Genomic DNA, 26503 nt, shown 5'->3' with positions numbered 1-26503 from the left:
ATTTGTCAAGATGCTAAATCTGAGTAGCAATCATTTATTTGTCGAGCCATTATTATTTGACCTTCGACCTTGATCCATGGGGTCAAATGTTCAGTAAAGTCGTATGTAACTAACAAAATGACCTCAGGGCTATTATCGCTATAATGGCCCTCTGTTGTTCATTTGTCAAGTTGCTTGATCTGAGTAGCAATCATCATCCATTTGTCAAGCCACTGTTGCATCGTTTGACCTTCTACCCTGACCCAAGGGGTCAAATGTTGGGCCGGCTGGTCCCACCTGCAGTAACAGAAGAACACAGTTTGATGATAATATATAAAGTGATTCTAGAACATCAATTTGAATAAAGAAGCACATCTCAATTTGTGCGTTTCATAATCCATGCGCCACCGTCGTTCAGTTTATGTCTAAAAAAAAATCCTGAGACATACAAAATACCATTGGCTGAATGAGAATTGGAAAATCAAAAGACTTAATTGATTGAACAATGAAAGATTCTCCAACTTGTGAAATAATCTTTCATTTTATCTGAAAAATGATTTCAAAGTTTGAAAGAGAATAAGCTTTAGATTTATCCAAACTTTACACAAACTTCAAAGTAAAGAAATTCTCATCAATCAAAAAATAATTCAGTGAAAATAACTGATTTCAAAAGAAAATCCATGAAAAAATGAAATACTCCAAAGATTCTTTTTTGCCCAATCAGTCGTGGGCCTTGCAGCCACTGTGCAGCACTAGATCGGTGTGGCTGTATTCCTTGAAGTTGTTTGAACGCCAAACAGGGAAGCAGCAACTCCCATCTTTTATCTGACCAGCCGGGGCTTGAACTCCTGACCTCTACCAACTGAGTCAACATACTGGTCACCAACACACACATAATATTGTTCAATTACGATTAAGAAAAAAATCCAACTTTCAACAATTATGTAAGCCATCTATTAAAGTTTGTGTACTGTTTGGATTATGATTGGGAAACTTTATTTAAAAAAAAAATGAAATTACTAAAAGGTTGGAAAATGCTAAATGCACATGAGAATACAATCCATGCATAGATATTGATTTATTAAAAGGCTGTATAGCCATTTGCTGTTCTTCTTACTACTTCTTACCTGTGATATGAACAGAAGAATTATTCCATGAATCATCTTGTCTGTGATTTTCACTGACAAACTTGCTCTGAGCCAATCAGATGCAAGGATTTCAGTAGCTTTTAACAGCTGGCAGTGAAAACAACCAACTTTTTGTTCCCTGAAATGCTCCCATATGGATTACCTAATTGATTTTGTCTCTGTTTGTACATGCCAGGAGATGCGTCTACATGACTATTTGCAGATTTGCTTGTGTTGGTTCAACAGTGTATTATTGGATTATGATGTATAATATTCACTCAACTCTCCAGAGTAATATGTGCACAGGAGAGGTTTGGTGTGTATTAGCATATATCTAAAAGGGTTGAATTCTGTCAGTAGATCTATCCAGGTTTGAGCAGTAGGAATTGCAAATAAACTGTAAAATCAGTTATTAAATTAGAAACCGGAAGTTTCTAGATCCCTCTCTGCAGTGTGTACAAGAAGCTGACAATTAGGTGCATGTATCAACATGGACATTATCAAGGCCATTGTGCATTTTACACTATTTTCCTTTGCAAATAAATTTTTCATCTTTCTGAAACTTAATGGAATCATTATTAATAACCACAATCATCATCATCATCATCACCATCACCACCACCACCACCATCATCATCATATTAATGGTTTGTTGGCTCACTTGGTAGAACGTCTCTATCACAATCGGGTGGTCGGGTGTTCAAGCCCCGGCCACGCCAGACCAAAAGACATTAAAAGATGCTGCCACCCTGTTTGGCTTTCAACGATTTCACACGATTAAAGTGATAGAGTAACATTGATCTAGTGCTACACTGTGGCTGCCGGGCCAATGATAACAGCAAATTGAATTTGCAGAGAATTTCTTTATAAAAACAATAAAATATGTATTTTTCAGATATTCGGATCATCATCATCACCACTATCATTAACAACCATCACCATCATCACCACCGTTATCGCAAAATCACCACCACTATCACCACTACCATCATCATCATAATCACCATCATCACCATCATCATCATCACCACCATCATCATCATCATCATGATCATCATCATCATTACCATCATCATCATCACCATCATCACCATCATCATCCTCACCATCATCATCACCACCACCACCAACATCACCACTAACACCATCACCACCATCATCATTACCATTCTCCTCATCATCAAACCCCATAAGTATCTTTCTCCTCCTCTTCCTCCATCTCCTCATTAATACTCATCTTCAAAATATACTTACCAAGCAGTGACATGTTCTCTTGACTTCATACAATGGCTCATGGCACTGGTAGCCTCAGCTAGTCTTTTCTGCAGGACAGGCAGAAGTCTTCTGGTCTGTTCCTTAGCATGAGACTCCACATCCTTACATAAACCTGTTAAAGAGAAATGAAAGTAGTTGCAGTGAACACCGATTTCACGAGAAAGTCTGTAAAACCAGCCTTAATCGTCTCTTTATCATCGAGGATCTAGATCTGGTACAGTTACGTAGGCTCAACTTTGTGAAATCTTGAAATCTACGCTGAAAAATGTTCACACTGAAGATCACCAACACAGATAAGCGCATGTGGGACAGTGTATTATTATTGCTTTGTATGTCGGCCAGACGCTTGACCTGAAACCCGTGCTTATTTGCTAATTTCTCACAATTACACAATTTCTTCCAGAATCCTTTGGCACAAACAGACACTTTGGTGGTCATTTCATTGGATTCTGTACGAACTCATTTTGAAATCGTTACCACAACTGAAATTTATCTTTAAGAAGGCATTGACAGATAATTAACTTATGTTGTGTTTGATTATTTGTGATTTTAGAATTCTATTTTTCTTTACTCTGTAGTAACACGGAAATAATCATATTTTTCTTTTTCAATTTGGTTCCCATCATGCTGCACTCAATGAAGGAGAGGCGAATGGGTTCCCGGCTGGAAACATTTGCTCGAGCTAAAGCAGGGTAATAACAGTAGTTCTTGATTAGTTCTTGATAGAGGGCGCTATATAAATGTTTATTATTATGAAAATTTGTTATAAATTTATAATTACCCGGCAGGATTAATTCCTTGAATGCACTGAGCGCTGGAAGCGGCTAGCTCGAGCAAATGCTGGGGTTCTAATAATAGTAGTGCACCTCAGAATAGATTAGTTCTAGATAGAGGGCGCTATATAACTGGTTATCATTATTATCAAAATTTGATTTTAGTTTATTACCCAGCAGGATTAATTACTTGAATGTGCAGTGCTGGAAACGGCTAGCTCAGGCTAAAGCTAGTGCGCCTCGGAATAGATTATTTCTAAATAGAGGGTGCTACATGAATGGTAAATTGCCAATTCGTGTCCTGCCAACTCGTCCACTCACCAAATGGTCTACCGTCATTTAGTCTAATGCCATTTCGTCCATCAACATTTCCTCTAACAACCATTTGGTCCAATCATCACTTCGGCCAATTACTAGTTCATCTATGACCATTTCGTCTCATAACCAGTTGGTCTACAATATCCATTCAATTTTCATTCATTTTGGCCAATTAAGACAAAGTTCAATTAGACCAAATGGTATATGGACTAAATGGCTATTGGACCAAATGGTTATTAGACGAATTGGCGAGTGGAATAGATAGATATCAAACCATGTGGATAGTGGATGAACTGATGGTAGACCAATTACAGTAGCCGAGTTGGTAATTAGATGAACTGGCATTAGGCCCATCGAAAATAAACCACATAAATGCCTATTGTTATTATTATCATTATTTTTTGAAAAATATTAATTTCAATGTCAATCAATCTGACCTTGAATGTGCTTGATGATGTCTTGACCGGTTTCCTCGCTGTTGCCATAGTAACCAAGGACCTTCTGCGATTCAAGGATCCCCTCGATGTCCGCCATCTCTATTTTCAGTTCCGACAGATAGGGGAAGAGACATTCTGGGGCCTGAATGACAAAGATGGCAATCATTGGGAGCTGATTCTTCAAATGTAGACACTTTTCATTGTAAATTTAATCTATAAATGGCAGATTTGAGATTGTACCTTTCACACATTTTATGATGAAATATCAAATTTTGTATGACAGTGTAGACAAATTTTGAAATAAATGGTCTGGCCATAGATTTTTCTTTTCTCTCGAAACTTTTTATTGATCAAACAATCAGTATGTACAACAATAATCATAACATCAATCACATTTACAATGGCACAGGCTACAAACAAACAATACAAAACATACATCACAGTACATGAAAAGTGGGTAAAAAAAAAGTTATCTGTATATCAAGGATATAATCAAAATATTTTTTCAACAGGGGTCCACTTTTTATAGTGCAATCCTTCAATATGCCTCTGTTTTGCAATGTTAAGTTTAATCGGCTTAGTATTAGAAACGAAAGATACATGTATTAGCCCTCTAATACATGGTTTTGGCCATAGATTTACCACCATTCATCTATTTTCATAATCATCATCACCATCATCATCCTCCACATCATGCTCCTCCTCATCATCATTATCACCCTTATCATCGCCATCTTCAACACCATCTTCATCATCAGTATCTGATCACCATCACCGCCAAGACCATCATCATTACAGCAGACTTGTTCACATTTATTTTACAGTTTCTGATTTCATTACCCATAATCCTCATCATCATTGTCATCAACATCATCATTGTAATCATAATTATCCCCCTCCTCCCCTTCACCATCACCATCACCATCATTATCATCATCATTGTCCTCCTCCTCCTCATCATTATCATCATTATCATCATCATCATCACCATCCTCCTCTTCCTCATCATCACTACTTTTTGAGCATCAATACCTTGGTCACATTTGCTCTACGGCGGCCGTACGGCGAGTCAAAAACAGCCGTTTTATTCATTTTGATTCAAACCACCTATATGTAAAAATGTTAAAACGGCTGTTTTCGACTTGCCGTATGGCCGCCATAGAACAAATATGACCAAGGTATAAGTGTGGCAATGAATTCAAAGGTCAAGTCCACCTCAGAAAAATTTTGATTTGAATCAATAGAGAAAAATCAGACAAGCACAATGCTGAAAATTTCATCAAAATCGGATGTAAAATAAGAAAGTTATGACATTTCAAAGTTTTGCTTATTTTCAACAAAATAGTTATACGAACAAGCCAGTTACATCCAAATGAGAGAGTCGATGATGTCACTCACTCACTATTTCTTTTGTTTTTAATTGTTTGAATTATACAATATTTCAATTTTTACGAATTTGACGATTAGGACCTCCTTACCTGAAGCACAAAATGTTAAAATAATGGAATGCCACGTGTTCAGGGAGGAATGAAACTTCATTTCACATGACAATGACGAGAAAATAAAAATATTTCATATTTCATATAATAAAATACAAAAGAAATAGTGAGTGAGTGATGTCATCAACTCTCTCATTTGGATGTAACTGGCTCGTTCATATAACTATTTTGTTGAAAATAAGCGAAACTTTAAAATGCTATAACTTTCTTATTTTACATCCGATTTTGATGAAATTTTCAGTGTTATGCTTGTTGAATTTTTCTCTTTTTATTCAAATCAAGTTTTTGTTGGGGTGGACTTGTCCTTTAAAAAGGTGCTGGTGTGCTCCAATACTAACCTTGTACATGGGGTAGTTCAAGGCCGCCAAGATCTCCTGCAAGACTCCGCCTCCCGCTGATGGTGATTGGTTAGACAGGCGATTGATTGACAGCTGACACACAGGAACATCCTCTCCACTATCATAGGAGCAAAGGAAAAAGAATACACCATGGCAGCTCATAAATAATGGATACACCTAAATTCATCATAATCAACTTTGATAGCTGCATCCTTTTTTTTGAAAAAGATGAAAACTGGATCTCAATTGAATACTTGGGCAAGATGAGAACATAAATGTTGACAGACCTTCTTCATTTCAAGTACAAAATGATATCACCCCCCCTCCCCCTCAGATCTTGACCTTACTAGAGGGCGATTCCATGCTAGAAAAATCAGCAATTTTCACAACATTTTCCAGCCTGCTGTCCAAACGAACGAAGAACTTCAATTTGCTTTTGGTAATATTAAAGTTAAACTGCGAAGACATGCAAAAAAACTGACAACCAACAACAAGAGTGAATAAAAATATGTTGTCCATGTTGGTAGGTGAATTAGAGCTTAAAATGTTGCGTGTCGTACAGGACATTTCTGCGTTCCGTACGACACACAACATTTTCACCTATAATTTACCCACCCATCAATTTTTCTGGGTTGGTTTTTTTAGTTTTTCACACGACTAGCCACTATAGCTTTATCATTGAAAAAACAAAATATTTTATTGCTCAAGCATTCGGCTAGGAAACTAGAAATTGATGTCAAAATGTCCCGCAAGACACGTATGGAATCGCCCTAGAGCAGTAATCTGAAGATTACCAACCCCCTACCTATTACAACAGATCATGACCTGTCTAAATTAACCGACCTTTCTAGAGCAGTAATCTGGAGAAGATGAAGAGGGAGTGATGCAAAGAGGTCGACCTCCCTGGTGATGCGATTCAATCAGCATTACCTATATACCCCATTCACCAACCCCCTACCTATTATAACAGATCTTGATCTATCAAGAACTTACCTTTCTAGAGCAGTTATCTGGAGAAGATGAAGAGGGAGTGATGCAAAGAGGTCGACCTCCCGGGTGATGCGATTCAATCAGCATTACCTATATACCCCATTCACCAACCCCCTACCTATTATAACAGATCTTGATCTATAAAGAACTTACCTTTCTAGAGCAGTTATCTGGAGAAGATGAAGAGGGAGTGATGCAAAGAGGTCGACCTCCCGGGTGATGCGATTCTTTAGCTTGGTTGTCATGGTAGCAGAACCAGCTTTATGAGCACTGAGCTTCTGCTCGATGTACCTACCGAGCTACATGGATTTATAGAAAGGGAAAAAGAAGGTGAAAAGTAGAAGATGAGGAGGGGGAGGAGAAGGAAAAAAAAGTGAAGGAAAAGGAGGAACATCCATGTACATGTATATAAATTCACAATCTGGGGCCCCTAACACAAAGCTTAGCAATGAACGTAAAACATCTTTCTACAATTGATTCCATTGACTAAACTGTACAATCGATCGTAAAAATGAAGTGTACGATTAATCGCTAACCTTTGTGTTACGGTACCATGACGGTAATTTTTGTTCATGGTTACTGAAATAAGTGTTTGGAAGGTGGCTTCAACAAAGTAAATATTAGACAAAGGGATAGTTGAACCAAATGGTTATTTGACAAAAATTGATAATAAACCAGGGCTCGAATTAAGAATTTAAAGGGGCAAGGCCATTTTTTAAAAGGGCACTTAAGGGAAAGGGCAGGCAGTTTTCACTTTATGGGACATCCAAGGCCACCAAAAAACGGGCATCAATACTAAATGCACTTTTCAATGGGGCACATGCACTGGATTACCGCAGGGCACCAAGGCCACAGAAAAAAAGGGCAGTTATTTTGGTCTTAAGTCCACAAATATTTGAAAGGGCATCAAGGCCATTTCTGAGGGCATCCAAGGCCATGGCCTTGGATGGCCTTGGATTAATTCGAGCCCTGATAAACCAACTTGACTTTGCCATGAAGGTGTTAGACAATGTAAGAGTTTTTTTTTTTCGGGGGAAAAACAACACATCCCGCTATAGCCTCCTCTTGCATTACAGGCAGCATCATCTATCTTTGAGTCTACAGTAGTTAACATGGGCTGATTTTGCGATGCCCGCTTTGATGACCAAATTTAAAACTTACTTTCATTGAGTCATCCTCTTTCTTTCGATTTATGCTTGATGCATTCCTCAATCATTTCAGCAGGTAAATTATCTAAGAGTTTTAATTATAATAATAATATGGGGTATTTATATTGCGCACATATCCACCCTGTTGGGTGCTCAAGGCGCTCCTATATTACCCGGCTAAGCTAGGCGTTCATAGCGCACACAGCTTTTCAAGGAATTACTTCCTACCGGTACCCATTTACCTCACCTGGGTTGAGTGCAGCACATTGTGGATCAGTTTCTTGCTGAAGGAAATTACGCCATGGCTGGGATTCGAACCCACACCCTCTGTTTCAAAGTCCGAAGACTAATCCACTGGGCCACAACGCTCCACGTTTTGGCAACCAGTCAACTAAAAATCACCAATGATTTGTCCTGACATTAGTGAAATACTGGCTGTGTACGCCCACTACAATAGATTAAGTGTAGCTACCATTGGGAAGGCAGGTGTGTGTATTAATATTGCGTCTCCCAGATCCGGATTGGTGCTGGTCCCAACGTGTCCAGATAAGAGAGGTCGGTTATTATGGAAATCCAACAATGTCATAATTTTTTTCTCCAGGTAATTTGCACAATGTCCTTTGTTAAAGGTCAAGTCCACCTCAGAAAAATGTTGATTGAATCAATAGAGAAAAATCAGACAAGCACATTGCTGAAAATTTCATGTAAAATAAGAAAGTTATGACATTTCAAAGTGTCGCTTATTTTCAACAAAATAGTTATATGAACGAGCCAGTTAAAACCAAATGAGAAAGTCGATGATGTCACTCACTATTTTTTTTGTTTTTTTATTGTTTGAATTATACAATATTTCAATTTTTACGAATTTGACGATTAGGACCTCCTTGCCTGAAGCACAAAATGTTGAAATAATGGAATTCCACGTGTTCAGGGAGGAATGAAACTTCATTTCACATGACAATGACGAGAAAAATAACAATATTTCATATTTCATATAATGAAATACAAAAGAAATAGTGAGTGAGTGATGTCATCAACTCTCTCATTTGGATGTAACTGGCTCGTTCATATAACTATTCTGTTGAAAATAAGCGAAACTTTAAAATGTCATAACTTTCTTATTTTACATCCGATTTTGATGTAATTTTTAGTGTTATGCTTTTTGAATTTTTCTGTTTTTATTCAAATCAAGTTTTTGTTAGGGTGGACTTGTCCTTTAATATTGTGTCTCCCAGATCCGGATTGGCGCTGGTCCCAACGTGTCCAGATAAGAGCGGTCGGTTATTATGGAAATCCAACAATGTTATAATTTTTTTCTCCAGGAAATTTGCACAATGTCCTTTGTTGAAGGTCAAGTCCACCTCAGAAAAATGTTGATTGAATCAATAGAGAAAAATCAGACAAGCACATTGCTGAAAATTTCATGTAAAATAAGAAAGTTATGACATTTCAAAGTGTCGCTTATTTTCAACAAAATAGTTATATGAACGAGCCAGTTAAAACCAAATGAGAAAGTCGATGATGTCACTCACTATTTTTTTTGTTTTTTTATTGTTTGAATTATACAATATTTCAATTTTTACGAATTTGACGATTAGGACCTCCTTGCCTGAAGCACAAAATGTTAAAATAATGGAATTCCACGTGTTCAGGGAGGAATGAAACTTCATTTCACATGACAATGACGAGAAAAATAACAATATTTCATATTTCATATAATGAAATACAAAAGAAATAGTGAGTGAGTGATGTCATCAACTCTCTCATTTGGATGTAACTGGCTCGTTCATATAACTATTCTGTTGAAAATAAGCGAAACTTTAAAATGTCATAACTTTCTTATTTTACATCCGATTTTGATGAAATTTTCAGTGTTATGCTTGTTGAATTTTTCTGTTTTTATTCAAATCAAGTTTTTGTTGGGGTGGACTTGTCCTTTAATATTGCATCTCCCAGATCCGGATTGGTGCTGGTCCCAACGTGTCCAGATAAGAGAGGTCGGTTATTATGGAAATCAAACAATGTCATAGCTTTTTTCTCCAGGAAATTTGCACAATGTCCTTTGTTAACAAAGAGGAGCACGATGAATTTTCAAGAAGACAATGAATGTATCATTATACATTACATCTGGAAAATATATTGAACAAACATGCATTTTAGATGTTGACGTTACTGGCCTTCCATAGTTGTGGTTGATTGCATCGTTACTCTTTGAAAGACGATGCCCAAGTGTACACAACATGTTCAAAGTAAATATCGAATGCAGATTCAACATACCTCTTTTTGTTTATCTTCTAGTTTCTTTCTCCCATCCATGTTCTGTCTGACAAGAACTTGAATGAGGTTCTGCTTCTGATCCTGCAAATTAAAGGGATCAATGAACATTGTGAGCAGCTGATTTAAAAAAAAAATCCTCAACACTAAGATGAAATATGTGTTCGAGTGCCAGTATTTGTCCTCAAAACCCCTGAAACACATCACAATATGGGATGAAAAAGTACAATTTAGAGACAAATAACGATTTATTAGCCTAATTTTGATAACCATCTCTGAGACCCATTTAGTCTACACCCAGATTTCTCAAATTCAAAAAGTTTGTTGGCTGTGGTGACTGCCTCTTGTATGTATTAACTCCTATGCATTATCAATAGAGAACTGAAGTGTGATGTCATCAATTTTCACTTTTTACATTTCAGCGTTTTTGATTCCAGAATTTGAAAGAGCGTGGTGAAAAACCCTGACTACCAGAATTTGGTGGGAATCGGTTAATGGGTGCCTTAGATATGACCTCAGGCTCAAGAATATATAATTACCTTTAATCACATTGAAGTCAGTGTATCATTGGCCTTGTTTTAAATGTTAGGAACTATACCTTGGGGCCCCATGGACCGATACCCACTAAATTTGGGTTAAGGGGGTTTTTCATCATGCTCTACCAAAATATGGTATAAAAAACACTGGAAAGCTAAAAAGATTTTTGTGACATCATCACTTCGGTTCTCTATATTATTCGTTACACTGTGCATTCAAGGTGTATTGTACACACTGTACACAGGTCATGCTGGGTTCATCAAGAGTTCATGTGTTGTAGCATAGATTCGCTCTATGCAAAGGGTCAATGTAACCAAACCTCATTGACCCTCAACCCTCATTTCAGGGTTAGAGCCTATGGCCCGTATTCTGAAGTCGGGTTTAAATTAAAATCGGGTTTAGAGTTGTGGTTTAAGTATGGATAGCCAGTTGTTACATAAATCACTAACAGTAGAGATATCATATTTCAGCTCATTTGGCTCTCAAATCATTCATAATTGTCTAGGAAGTATAAGTAGATGATTGTCTTCACCATCCATGAATCCGGAAAGAGCACAGTAAACATAAGAAACATACAACTTAATAAAAATTTTGACACATTTGGCTTCCAATAATTTTAGCATCGAGTTAGACCCGACTTAAGAATACAGGCCAGTGTATTTAGAACAACATGAGCCCTATTTCATCCTTCTGGCTATGAATGACACTTCAACTTACGCTTAGTCCTTTAAAATCCTGTATCTTCTGGTGCTTGGCATAGAGGGCCTCCTTGACCTGTCCCTCCGTAGCGGCGACCTCCGAAAGGTCATTCTTCAGGCTCCTCAGGCACTGGAGGGCGGCATTCGCAGACGATGCCTCTAGCTCCGTACTGAACAATTTTCTACAGAATAAGAAGTCACATTTTCATTTGCTTTGCAGCAATTTGAGATGCAAAAAACGGTGATGACATGACTACATTACTGCAATTGAGTTTAAGGTTTAAGGTCTTGGCTCGCAAATCTGCTGAAGTTACCTGGCAAGTTCCAAAGCACCTGGATTATTGCTGAACATAGCGGCTAGTTTTCCATCCACAGCTGCTGTTGTATCCACCAACTGTTTGTCCAGCTTCCAAGCTCGATTCCTACTCTTCTCTGCCTCCATGAAAGTGTGGATGTGGGAGGCTTGCTTCTCCTGAGAGACATTAAGTACAAAACAAAATCTCATCAAGTGGGAATGAATACATTTAAAAGGGAATACGACCTTGGTCATAAAATGTTGTATAATCATCATAATCAATCATTATCATCCTCCTCCTCATTACCATCGTACTCATCATTTACTTCAACACCGTCATCATAATCATCATCATCATCATCATCACCATCCTTCTCCTCATCATCATCACAATTATCATCAACGTCATCTTTAACATCATCTTCATCATCTATATTTGATCATTATCATTATCATCATCACCATCATCATCAACACCATCATCATCATCATCACCATCATTACCATCATCACTAAAACCATCAACATCATCATCATCATCACCATTCTCCTCATCATCATCATCATCATCATCATTCTCCTCATCATCATCTTCATCGCCATCATCACTAACACCATCATCATCACCATCCTCCTTCTCATCACCAATCTCCTCCTCATCATCTCCATCATCATCATCATCATTATCACCATCATCTCATCATCATCATCATCTTTTTCATCATCATCATCACAGTGCGGAGCAGGAGGATGACGTTGATGAGGAAGATGATGGTGATGAGAAAGAAGATGGTGATGAAGATGATGATAATGATAGTGGTGATGAAAATGATGGTGATGATGAGGATAATTAGGATGATCATCCTCCTCCTCATCATCACTATCATTATTCCGACTTCCTTACCTCAATCATTTGGTGCACACTCTGTAGCTGACTTGGTCCTGTTGACGTGTCTTGGTAAAGAGCTCCGGACTCATATCTAAATCTGGACAGGTGATTTAGAATAATATCACATCAAAGCATGAGCATAAGTGTATACATGAAGAAAGGCATCCACATCAATGGGGGTGTTGCAAGAAACTTACAATGGATCGCAACATTCGGAAGTAACTTTTGATTCCCAAATCAACAGAAAGTCATGCCTATTATTGCAAATTTGCGATTGATTGGTGGTGTGCTTCTTGCATCAACAAGCATTAATATGCTTGCTTTTTTGTTAGAATTATTGATATTGATTTGCGATTGATTGATGGTGTGCTTCTTGCATCAACAAGCATTAATATGTTTTTTTTTGTTAGAATTATTGATATTGATTTGCAATTGATTGATGGTGTGCTTCTTGCATCAACAAGCATTAATATGTTTTTTTTTGTTAGAATTATTGATATTGATTTGCAATTGATTGATGGTGTGCTTCTTGCATCAACAAGCAATATGTTTGCTTTTTGGTGGTTAGAATTATTGATATTGAAGTTCAGATGCTTCAAAAAATACAAAAGTTCGCGTGTTAATAATCATGGAATTTGCAGAAATTGATCTATCACTTTATCTTTTGCATCTGAAGTTTTCCACTGCTGGCAAATACTTCTTGCAGCATGCAATAACAATAAGCTTTTTATCTATACCTAGACAGATTGGCATCTCACGTGTAATGGCAGCCCCCATTACACACCTCACCATCAATTCTCAAGCATATAATTTTCACCCTTTTTCATTGGTGACCAACCCCATCTTCCCTGATCCTGAACCCCTCATTTCAGGCATCAGGGGAGCGTTTCATCAATATTTTCATCCGACAAGTTGTCAGATCTGACATCTTGCCATGATTTTGATTGGCTGAGAGGCACTGTTCCTATGGTAACTGTCGGATAAATGGGACTTGTCGGATAAAACGTCCGACAAGTCCTTTCATGAAACGCCCCCCAATTCTCAAAGAACCTTGTTTCATGTTATATACCAATTTCCGAACACCTGTATTTGCAGAGGGCCATCTAGTTCTTTCATAGCAAGTTCAGTTCTTAAGGAAATTGTGTCAGGTTTTGGGGCCGCACATCCCAACCTCTTTCCAACATCCCCCCCCCCAAAAAAATAAACACTGCATTGATGAGGAAGTCGGTGAAAAAACCCAATGAGAATAAAGACATACCTGAGTTCTTCAGCATCTTTCTTGATGTCAATGCCGGTCGTCATCTGTCTCAGGTCATGGGTCGTTTCCAAGGTGATGGTTGCTAAGGATTGGAGGACATCCTGTGGGGGATTCTCAGCCATGACCTTCTCAATCTCTGTCCAGATTTTGTCTTTACTTGATTGCCTAAAGGAACATTTAAAATATAGCAAATGGCAGCTGGAAAAGACTCACAATTTAGTTGAAGTCAAATACATGCTTATCTGTGTTTAGTGCTTGTGACCTTTGGAAGAATGGACTATACTATGTATCATTTTGGAGATTCCATTCCTTTTAAGAAAACACCAGTTCTTTGGTGCCTTCTAAGCAGACTTCCGTGACCATATACAGACAAATTGCTCAAATTAACAAACACCCAAAACTAAACATTATTTTTAAGGTTATTTACATACAATAGACAGCAGAACTTTATGGAACATTGATACTGATATACAGATGCTTTTAATTGATCAAAACGTTGGTATGACCACTGACCTAATGGTGACATGAACTACAATTAATTCCCTCACAACTTTTTTTATTACATTTTTCATTGAAATAGATCCAAACTATCGAAAATCACAATATTTACAAAGGATTTACATGATTTATAACATATAATTCACTTACAATGACTGCTGATTGTTGGAGTATTTCCCTTGTAACATCTCCCTCAGGAAAACAGTGATCTCACCGCATGCATCCCTCACATTTTTCTATGTAATGAATAGAAATGGAGAAAGAACTTTTACTATCTTCATATGATATTCGCAAGCACCCTTCACAGTAAGCCCTCCCAGAAAAAAGAAGAAGATGGTAATAAGATAATCTCAGGAATAAAGTGATATCACTGCATGCATCCCTCACATTCTTCTATTTAATGAAAAGAAATGGAGAACAGAAGAACTTTTACCATCTTCATACAATATTCGCAAGCACCCTTCACAGTAAGCCCTCAGAAAAAAAAAACGGTAGTAGGATAATTTCAGGAATAAAGTGATCTCACAGCATGCATCCCTCACATTTTTCTACGTCAACAAGAGAAATGGAGAATGAAAGAACTTTTACCATCTTCATACAAGGTGCATAAGAGTAACTACAATAGCAATTTGCCATTCAATAGTAACTACCATGGTAACATGAGCCATACAGCCAATCAGAATCAAGGATTCCATGAAAGTTACCACTGGATGGCGAAGTTACTATAACAGCAACCTTTATGCATCGGGACCCAGTTCTACAAACTTACACTCCTGAAGACGGACAGTCAACCTGTCCGAAGTACCTCAAGTACCTCTACTACTTCTGCTCATCATCTCTACTCGCCGAATCAACCCAGCACCTCCTCATCCATCCTACTACTCAAGCTATTTCAACCCATCAATCTCTTCTGGTTTACAGTCCTTTTCAGGGCTACATGTACATTCAAGGAAGATTACTCTACTCTCAAATTTCCACTTTCTCACCTATCCATTTCTTTTTCTTTTCTTCTTCTATCCACTGTTTCTATAATACTCCACATGGTGTACCGTAAACCACATCAGCGATTGTACATGTTACCATGCAAACCTTCAAACAACATCAAACTTTGGAACATCTGTAAGATGACACATCCTCTGGGCTACCTTATTTTCCCCTTTCAAACAAAAAAATTTCCCCCGTAAATCTGTATTAGACTTACAGTGCATGCAGTTTCTAACGTTGGCGAGTCTGTCCTTTCTCCTCTCTTTGTACCATGGCGACTGAAATACCTCTGATCTGATCTGCTGCCCTCGTTGCTGTATGTAAAGAGAGGTTATTCAATCAATTTCAAGTACGGAAATCCATCACTGTCATAATTCCTCATGGAGGAGAGTTTACCAACATCCCTTTGGAAATTGAGAAGAGCAAACTGATTAATCAAGACATTGAAGCTAGAGTAAACATCATACTCGGGAAAAAAATAGACAAAGGCATTCTAGATTAGTGGAAAGATCCCTGCAGAAAGAAAAATTGATATTTATCAAGATTTCAATCCAGGGGCCCATTAAAAGGAATTGCAACTGTTGTAACTTTGCCATAATGGCAACGTTACAGCAGTTGCAAGTCTTTTAAGAAACGGGCCCCAGGTGGGTGTTTCATAAGTTAGGAGCGACTTTAAGAATGGAATGACCGGTGACCTTTCTTGCGGAAAGTGATACACATCAGATTGCCTTTTGCGTTAAGTTCTTAAGAAAGTCGTTCATAAAGTCACTTGTAACTAACAAAAAGCTTCATGAAACACACAACAGGGGCCCGTAACATAAAGCTAAGCAATGATCGCAGAACATTTTTCTACGATTGATTGCATTGCCTACAATGTACGATCAATTGTAAAAATCAAGTGTACGATTAATCGCTAACCTTTGTGTTACGGAACCCAGGTCAGTTCAACCTTTCACACTACTGATAATGAACACTTTAAGAAATCAACACAAACCTTCCCGATGGTTTGAATTGCTGTAGTCTACCCTCAAGCCGTTTCTGATACTCCAAGTAACGGGCAGCATCGGCCTTACAGTCTGTTGAAAACTGCTTCAAAAGCGCCCTCTTGTGATGTATGCTTGACACTTTATCACAGCTTTGTTGATATTGTTCTTCTGTTGATCGAGAATAACAAAATAGCAAAATACATTTTGAGCATTTATGAATAAAATTGAATATTGAAATCACATGATCACTTTGAAAAAAAAAACGTTTCATCAAAATATTGCAATTTATGAAACTTACATGTGTGTTCTGACTCTCGCCTTGTAAACAGAGGGTCGTGTGTTTGAATCCCACCGCAATCTAGCGTCCTTTGGCAAGGCGTTAATCCACACTTTGCCACTCTCGTCCCAGGTGCTAAATGGGTACCCAGTAGGATGCGAAAGATATTGTATGTTTGATTTTGCCAGCGCCATAATGAGGCTGCGATGAATGCAAGGAATACTCCCCAGGGAGTGGAAATTGTGCACTTTTTGTGCAGGATTGAATATGCTGTAATGCGCTTTGAGCCATTCTGGGAAAAGCGATTTATAAAACTTGGCTATCATTAGTATGTTCTGCTAGCATAAAAATGTCCCAAATTATTAACTGTAAAGTTCATAAATCTTATTTTTTTAAAGAATTTTCAACCCACCTCCACCAATATTTTCTTTAATTTTTCTTCTTTCATCAAAGCCCATCTTTAGCTTACATAAATCCTCCAACATGTGGCTATCACTATTCTTTCCAATTCATTGCCAGATCACACCATTGCAAATAACCTAAAACAGCTACTTTGTGGAAGAAATTCAATGAAAATGTCTTTTTACAGGATAGATTTGGTGATTTTACAAGAAAATGTATTTGGATCGGCGCCTGATCATAATAAAATATCTTTATGGTTTTCCTCTTTGATATAATCTATTCCAATGCATGGACTGGGACGGACAATTTCAGGATACAATCCTAGTACATGTTGTACATGTATGTATGTATCTTGATATGCAATTCCTAAATTTGATACATTTATGATTATAAAATAGCCCTTAAATTTCACATATAGAAGGGGCTACATGTAGATAAGTTTAAATTGAATATTTAAATTTTCACAGAGAATTGGCAGTTGGAAGAGATCAACCGGCAGTGGCTATAAGTTTTTAAAGGCCTGGTCCCACTGAATGATGGATACAAAACGTGTTCATAAAAGACACATCGGACGAGCAAACTCTTGCGGGTGGCTCCATCCGTTTTCGTCGGCTCCAGAAAAAGTTTGTGAAAACATAACGGAAAAGAAAGGACTTGGGTAGTATGTACATGTATGGTTGTTCATCGGAAACTTTGCAGATGAAAACGAATGGAAGTAGATGACAGCTCTGATAGGGTTACTGGGGGTTTTAAATACTACGAGATGCATACGCTTGCATCCTTTCTAATTCTATTTCCGTGCTACTCACAATGTATAGATGTTCCATGTACGTTACCTTTCCTCCCTTTTCTGTTGTTCAGCTTCAGTGGATCTGAGTTGCGAGGATGCCCAGAGGATGCAGAGAGGATACAGCAGAAGTTTAACGTATGATAACAGACATGGAACTTGTTACTTCTACATGTTGCGGATTTACATCGTACCGGCAGAAAGTTCATCTGTTCTATAAGTTTTGTACAGCTCAAAACTTTTTTGCGCAGATGAAATCACAGTGGATGGATAGAGCGTAGGTAATTAAAACACATATGTTTTTACGTTTTACATCCGTGAATGCAGTGGGACTGGGCCTTCAGATTAAATGTTTGATGATACTGGCATATAAGTCATATTATTACCCCTTTACCAAAGTTAAATAAGATAGGCTTTAAAACCAACAGATTTAACTTCCTACCTGCTGATATAATCTGTTTCTCAAGCTTCTGTAAGAACTCATCAAGGTGCTGAATATCTGTCTTGACCCCGGTGACCTTGGCCTGCAGGTCCCTCCGTCTCTTGACCAGCTCCTCCCTCTCTGCTGAAAACTTGGTATCTCCCTGGTACCTGACCCTGTAGGATGAACTCTTGCTGTGCAGGCTTTTTCTGGGAGGTTCCATTCAGTCAAGGGGTACAACAGCAATTCTCAATAGAAGGTATTAATATCATGACACGGCATTGTTTGGATTCTATTTCTGTGTTCAATGCAACTAAACAAGACATTACATTGAAATAATTCACTCACTGACATTTTTACAACTGGTCATGCGTCATGAGCTCGCCCCCCCAAAAAGGGTGGTGCTGTTACACATTTTGGCTTCGTGCTATAGTAATTCTCAATTATTTTCAAAACCATAGAGGCTATTCAAACAAATTTAGTATCATTTTAAAGCTGAATTAATAAGGCAATAGCCTGAAAAGTTTCATTGCTGTAGACTTTATAGAACTTGAGTTATAGCTCTCAAAAGTCAGGACACCAGAGGTGATGAGGGGTGGTGCCGGAAGCGGCGCTCCCGGAAGCGGCGCCGCCTGTACAAAGTCAATGGGAAAACGCAATTTTTGGTGCAATTTTGGGGAAAACATCAATATTTTTGTCAAAACTTGGCCTAAACCTACAAACTTGGTATCAAATTAAAGCTAACATACTCTACTTTACTGTCTAATGATTGAAAAGTAGGTTTGGCCATGTCATAGACCTGTGTGATAAGGTTGAAACATAAAAATCTGATAAATTTGCAATGTCTTAATTTTGACATTTCTTCCAGATTGACACATATTTGAATGAGAGTTATTGTTTAGCACTAAACTTGCATCAATTACAAAAAATAACACTTCCTACAATTCTGAGGGGATGAAAATACTGCTTAGTATCAAGGCAAATCATCCAAATTATTAACTGACAAAGGTCAATGACCTTCAAACATCCAGAAAATGTGTTACAAATTTTAGAAGGTTTAGCATTATTTTCTTTAAAGCACCAAGTTTGTACATCTTCACTGATGTCTTATTACACATTCATGTATACATATTTCACTAAATAAACACACTGACATTAAACAATAAGTGTCTGTGTGAAATGGTCAAATTGACATAACCTACCTCAAATGCTATCATACCAAAGGACTGCATACTATATTTTGGCTTGAACTCATCAAAACCCGCCATGGCTTTATAAACTATCAAACACAGACTATGTGGATATGTGTGCAATTGCACTTTAGAAACTTCTTTCATGAAGCTGCAGTAGTCATATAGATATATGTATGTTTGTACATACAGCATCTGCAAACTTGTTTCAGTCTTTACTCCTGAACCTATAGACATTGTCTCTTGCATGTCATCATCACTTGGCAGATCATTGTAATAAGAGCCTCGGTAAGCAAATTGTGTAACTTACATTTCATGTGTTACTTTTCCTTTGAATTGTTTATGTACCTACATGTACCATCAATTCCTTTTAAAATGTAAATAACTTATTAATTTTGATGTACAAGGCAAAGAAAACCCAACAAATGTTGGTATTGCAAGCATTATAACACCTGATATATAGAATACGATTTCTGAAACGCATGATTGTTTGGGGCTAAAGTCGGGGTCAATTTTCAGATCACTAATTGAACATGAACCCTACACAATTATATATGGTTAGAAAGGTCTGAATGTGTTCTGTCATAATATAGCATTATTTTTGTCATAGGGGGACTACACAAAATTTTATGACAAAAACCATGAGATTAAAAAAAATATCAGAATCTCCCTATTCAAGTCCATGTAAAACTGTTGCCTTACACCTAATGCTATTTTTGAGTGCATATTTGGATTCCTTGTGCAATTTCCTTTCAGAAAATGTATACTTTTGCTATCATAGGGTGTATACTTTGTCAAATAAATGTTTTTAAAGTTGAAAGTGCGTCGCGGAAGCAAAAATCACCATGTAACGCAAAAGGGGGCGACCTCATGACACATGACCATCTGTTTCTATTGCAAGTTCATAAACAGGGACAAAGCATCAACAAAATAATAAAATAGGGACATTACCACATTTCCAAAATAACATGACAGACCAACATCCACAAAAAACAAAGACACAGTCATTAATATTGCTTGTTGTCTTTCCAAAATAGGGACTGCCTATCAAACAGTTGGCAATTATGCATTTTCTATAACTGGTTAATTATAAAATAATTGTAAAAGAACAAGAACAAAAAGCAATCCTATAGTTTTTAATCATGACATAAATAAAACAGAATAATTCAACATTAATTTCTGACAGGATTTTACGATGATTTATCCTATGAGCAAAAAGTTAACTTTGAAAATGTTTAATGATAGAATGAGATAAGATTTTAAATTCAATAACAATATACAAATAGCGAAATGGCATGAGTACGATGGTGCAAGATTTTTGCATGAGGTGAAAGAAAGATGCTCTATTCAACATGGCATTAGCCGAGTTGAATAGTGCATCTCTTTCTTTCACCAAATGTGAATTCTCGCACCATTGCATAAATAAGAATATTCGCTATGTGTGTTATACAACACCTCAGAATTTAGCGAAAATACGAAAAAACAAGAGATTACCCTTGTAATAATCTATGAAAAGGGAGCAAAAATACTGAAAGAGAAAAGCAAAATTCCACAAGCGCACATGACCTTGGGCAGCACTGCGCATTTAGCCAGCAGGCTTTTACGCGTATTGCACCTTCATTTTACTGAGCGCAATGAATTAGATCGTATTGTGACGTCACCTCCTAAAGCCGTGCAACAGTACATTTTGGATAATAAGTCTTAGTATTAATTTTGGCTTCAGAGGGTACAACAGCTTGGACCTGCCCTACTACTACTACTACTACTACTACTACTACTAAGAATGATAAGGATACAGTGTCAGATTGCCTTTGATCTTGTGAACTTTCTGAGCAGAATGCACATGCTCTAGGACATACTTCCATACTGGGAGAAGATTACCACGGCAGACCCTGAAGAAAAGAGAAACACCACAAATGGTTAAAGAAAAGTTGCAATTTTGTGTGATATGAGAAAACAAAACCACTTCTGCAAAAGTCAAAATCATATCAATAAAGCAGGTACATATATGCTTAAGTGGAAAATCTGCCAACATTTGCCAAGCTTCACCTGCATACTACACTATTTCTATGAATGATATCATCAAAAATTGCTACATTGCTTTATCAGAAGTTGCATGTTATCAAAGAACACAAGATTTGATGTTAAGAAGTGAAGACCACAGAATAAGAATTACACCCCCCCCTCATACTTCTGTGTGCGCAGTAAGATCCTGGAATCGCCAAAATTATCAGAAATTCACACATTGTTAGACCACTACAAGACCCATACTTAAAGCATAAGGATAAATAGTGGAAGCGCTGTGGTGTAGCGGTTCTGACTCTCGCCTTGTAATCAGAGGGTCGTGTGTTCGAATCCCACCATGGCCTAGCGCCCTTTGGCAAGGCGTCAATCAACACTTTGCCACTCTCACCCAGGTGCTAATTGGGTACCGGTAGGAAACAACCGTCATTGTGGTTGGTTTAGCAAGTTTGCGCCTAACAGGCTGCTTGGAATGCTTTGAATCCAGTGACCGGGTAATAATAATTGTGAAGCGCTTTGAACAGTCGTAGATAAAGCGCTATATAAATGCCAATTATTATTATTATCATTATTATTATTATAAATAAAGAGCAAGCAGAAGAATGATTAGTATAATTTTAAGAGGAATATGAAGATGAGAGAAGGAAAAATGCGAAGAAGGATTGAGACCTGCTCTCTCAAGAGTAGCAGGTGCAGTTGCATAAATGATAGTTACATGCAGAATACAGACCAACCATTATTTAATTTCCGAGATGTATAAGAAGAGCAAGAAGGAGAAAGAGAAAGAAAAAAATCTCAAGATGAAAAGGAGAGCAAGAAAAAATCAAAACATACTTTCTGAATAGCACATTAGTTACATGATGGATGAAAAGCAAGAAGAAAGGGAAAAGTGAAGGAGATCTGAGGAGAGGAAGGGAACATGGAAAGAAGGAGAAAAAGAGAGAGCAGTGGTTTCACGGAACACAAAGTATATTTTATGGCATGTGTTTGTCCTGATAAGTACCAGTACCACCCAAATTCGATGTTTCAACAATTGTGTTCATGGTGTACCCTGGCTTGAAACCACTGCTCTTTTTCTTTGCCATGGTAACATTCAGAAGTTGGGAGAAAAAGAATCAGGACTTACTCCCTGAAGTCTTCCGGTGAGGGCACTGGTGCGTTGACATACTTTCCTTGAGGAATGAAATGCATTTCTTTTGTAGCCCAGTGATGAAGCTTCTTAGCGACCTCGTCTCTCGTATTCGACATGGTGGCCAATCGTGACGAAAATGTCTTCCCCTAATGAAATCACATAAGTGTGGCCAATATGTTGGGTACAGGAACTGAGGAATCCTTGTGATACGAACCGACTCAGTACCTTCATAAGCTTGAGAAGGGGGTCCAGTGATACTGAGCTCATTGACTACAGTTCCATTGAGGCGAGTTTGAGTCCCAAAAATAAGATAAGGTACATGTAGATCTAAGTGACATAAAATAAAAATGGAGGTGAGTACATGAACATTTTTTTTTTCCTTTTGGGGAGATACATATTGAACTCTTTCCATGATTTTTATTAATTTATTGGGCCATTATCATGAAACTGGGAACCATTGTTCACTTTGTACAACAGAGAAAAGTGCAGTCAGGCGCATGCACTGCCATTGCCCAGCACCATTCTAGCACTTGTTCACTGCAATCACCCTGCCTGCGGGGAATCTACTATGTAGATCTATGCAGTATACAACAGACATTTCAAAAATTCATTAAAATTTCACTTTTGTAATAAAAAATACTCATTTCCATACAATTGCAATTTCAATTTTCATTAGTAATTTGGGAATCATTTTTGCATTCAATAGAGCACACAAAAGTTGAATATTGGGCATATTTTTGTGTCAGGCCCTATTTAGGTATAAAGATAAATTCCAGTATTGGTAACGATCTCAAAATGACTTTTTACAGAATCTCTTGTTATTTTGGTTGTTCAGCTGAACTCCGTTTGCTTCACTCACCAAATACAGATACCAAAGTTCTAGCGCGATTTGTACAGGCAGACAGTGCAGGGGACTGACTCAATCATGCCATGATTCATGGCCATATGTTTATGTATGGTCAGTTCCCCCATGTCTGCGCGGTCTCCCAAGTCTGCGCACCCGCGTATCTGCGCGATTCTAGTTAAAAAAAATACGCAATGAGTACGAACTTTACACATGCAATACATAGACAGGTATTCATAAAAAAATCCGACTCAAAATGGTGGAAAAATAATGAATTCAGGGAATTTCATGCGAAAGCCTCAAAATGTAGCCTTTGTCATCGAAATCCCCGAATCTTGTGCAAAGTGAATGAGTGCGCAGACATGGGGTACCATTTTTTTTTCAATCTGAAAATGACAGCTGAGGTTTTTTCCAGGAAAATCATATATTTCTTTCAAATTTTTATGAGATATTTGACACACTAACTCATTATGATGTAAGGAACATTATCAACTGAAAGATTTTGTGAAATAAAAAGAAATTCACTTTAAATCTTAACTCAAATCGTTAGGTGCGCAGACTTGGGGCCCAGCTTAAGATCGGATAAAACGGGGAAGTTAATTTATGCGACAGCCGAGGTAAGTCACTGTTTTTGTTCCTTTTAACTAGATTTTTCTCCGTTTTGGGGCGATTAATGCCAAGAGGGTATATTAATTTGCATTTTGGTCGCAATAAAATTTTCAAAAATTTTATTGAATTAGGCATAGTAGAGATATCTATGCCTATTCATTAATTAAAGACAAAAAATGAAGAGCCCCGACGGGGGTATTTTGCATTGCAAGTCCCCTAATGGTGGCTGCACGATAGCGAGCCGTCTGTGTACGAGGAGAAATTTAAAAAAAATGTTTTAAAAATTCCTCGAAACAGACGGCTGCCAGCTGCCTACGGCCTACTTCGGTACATGAACATCAGTACATGGGACAACAATTAACAAATTATGACCGAGATTAAACCAACAAAACATTACCGTATAACTGTATAAAGACCTAATTAAAATTACAAATTCTTAATTCAATGTATTTCATAAAATTCAAAGCAAAAAATAGACTGTTATTTTAATGTAAAAATCTCCTGAACAAAGTAGTATAAACTTATGAAATGCGATTTTCTTACTATTTTTTAGCAGCCAACATAAAATCCAAAAAGGTAAAACAAATTTCCCGCATTCTAAACTTACGGTACCGTACCGGTAGATGGCGCTCGTAATCTATAGTCTTCCATTATATTTTTGTTCACATAGTTGGCAGGGGGGGGGGCAAACCCCAAATATTATGGCAAAATATTTTTTTTAATATTTCTATAAAAAGGGTTAAAGCGGGAAGGACAGAAGAAAATGAGACCCCCCCCCCAGTAAAAAAAAAAAACTAGAGACGATTAGTTTGACTAGTTTCCTAATATAGCATACCTTTCCTTCCTCCCCCCCCCCCCCCTATCCCCGAATGGCCCAAAGTTGATGGCTGCCGAAAGCATTCTTAAAGGGGAATCAAATCTCGGTCATAAATTGTTGTGTTGGAAAAGAGAAAACTAAGAATAACAGAATGAAGAAAGTTTGGAAGAAATAGGATAAAATATAAGAAAGTTATGGATGCTTTCAGATTGGCAACCGGGTAACAAAGGGCAGGGACAACTTTCTCAATAGGCCATGACTATTTTGTGGTTTCCTCCCAAGTACTGGCTCCCCTGGGGCAGTAATAAATACAGCCCATGAAACCTATTGTTTTATGTCCTCATGAAAAAAAAAGAAGTTGAACTAAACTTTTGAACAAAATGACCTTTGAGCTATGTTAATTGGAGTAAATTGAATAGGCCTAGTAGTCATTGCCTTTCATCAATATGACATCACAAATGCTGCCAATTTGAAGTCTCCATGGATGTTTACCGATTTTTACAAATTTTAGAAATTAATTACTTTCTTATTGTTTGTCCGATATTGTTTACACTTTTACTACCAACTTGTCTGATTTTTCGTTTTCTTCTAAAAAAACCCACCAACTTTTTATTTGTATTGGATTCTCCTTTAAAGGTCAAGTCCACCACCAAAAATGTTGATCTGAATAAATAGAGAAATATCAAACTAGCATAACCGTGAAAAGTTCATCAAAATTGGATGTAAAATAAGAAAGTTGTGATTTCGCTTATATTTTCAAAACAGGGGCCGAGGAACGGTTTTCAAAGTAGGGGGGCTGCATGAGCCAAAAGTGGAGGGGGGGGGGGGCTGACCATGCAAAAATTTACAATCCTATGGTTCTTTTCTTTGGAAGAAAGTGGGGGCTGAATTAAGCCCCCCCCCCCGCGGCGGCCCCTGCACAAAACATGATGTGCACGACTCAGTGACATGCAAACGAGACAGTCGATGATGTCCAAAACTCATTATTTTCTTTTTTTTGGTTGTTGTTTGCATTATACAATATTTCATATTTTTACAAATTATTTTGACAATAGGGACCAATTTGACTGAAATTAAGCAATGGTAATGCCACAATGTTTCAGTGAGGAATTAATCGTTGTCTGTTTCACTTGACAATAAGGAGCAAGTTGTAATATATTTCATATAATAAAAATCAAAAGAAATAGTGAGTGGACGTCATCAGTTCCCTCATTTGCAAACAAATCAGGATGTGCATATAACTATTTTGTGAAATTAAGCAAAACTTTAAAATGTCCGATAACTTTTTTATTTTACATCCGACTTTGATGACATTTTCAGCGTTATGCTACTTTGATTTTTCTCTATTTATTCAAATAAACCTTTTGTTGGGCCTGTCCTTTAATTACCATTCGATATAGGCTAGCTCACCTTGTTAGAAAGCTAATGTGCAGGGGGGGGGGTAAGTAAAGAAAATGAGGGAGAAAACGGATGGATAGAGGGCGAATTCATGTATGAAACGGGTAGCCATAATAATTATTATATGCCCTCATAATGTGACGTCACCTTTATAGATCGTCTCAGCCCATCCCCTTCAAAATATCATGCGACCGCTCAATCAGGATCACTTGCTTCTGCCACACTATGTGGTGGGAATTCTGGCTCGCTTCATTTAGGTCTGACAGATTGTGAATGTGTTAATTTTGGAGAAATTGGCATA

General features: G+C 37.5%; 1 protein-coding gene across 1 annotated transcript; it reads right to left on the bottom strand.

Annotated features, from left to right (window-relative positions):
* On the bottom strand, positions 1–24607 carry LOC121420088 (AUGMIN subunit 5-like). Its single transcript, XM_041614621.1, has 17 exons — positions 24531–24607; positions 22529–22861; positions 21177–21272; positions 18212–18399; positions 16312–16471; positions 15535–15631; positions 14484–14569; positions 13836–14000; positions 12593–12674; positions 11708–11865; positions 11413–11575; positions 10162–10242; positions 6890–7035; positions 5747–5864; positions 3910–4051; positions 2361–2493; positions 1–276 (listed from the first exon to the last, which is right to left on the bottom strand). The coding sequence occupies exons 2-17, from the start codon at positions 22648–22650 to the stop codon at positions 159–161; spliced, it is 2055 nt and encodes a 684-aa protein (XP_041470555.1). The 5' UTR covers positions 22651–22861; positions 24531–24607; the 3' UTR covers positions 1–158.
* Positions 24608–26503: the final 1896 nt, after the last annotated feature.

This window comes from Lytechinus variegatus, chromosome 8 (assembly GCF_018143015.1).
Source record: "Lytechinus variegatus isolate NC3 chromosome 8, Lvar_3.0, whole genome shotgun sequence".
NCBI classification, from domain to species: domain Eukaryota; kingdom Metazoa; phylum Echinodermata; class Echinoidea; order Temnopleuroida; family Toxopneustidae; genus Lytechinus; species Lytechinus variegatus.
This window is presented reverse-complemented; position numbering and strand designations above follow the sequence as displayed.

Coding starts and splice junctions, on each gene's coding strand:
- LOC121420088 (XM_041614621.1), bottom strand. CDS start 22,650: ATGTCGAATACGAGAGACGAGGTCGCTAAGAAGCTTCATCACTGGGCT. Junction 15,632..16,311: donor CAATTCAAACCATCGGGAAG/GTTTGTGTTGAT, acceptor CTTTACATACAG/CAACGAGGGCAGCAGATCAG. Junction 5,865..6,889: donor CAGATAACTGCTCTAGAAAG/GTAAGTTCTTTA, acceptor CTCCTATGATAG/TGGAGAGGATGTTCCTGTGT.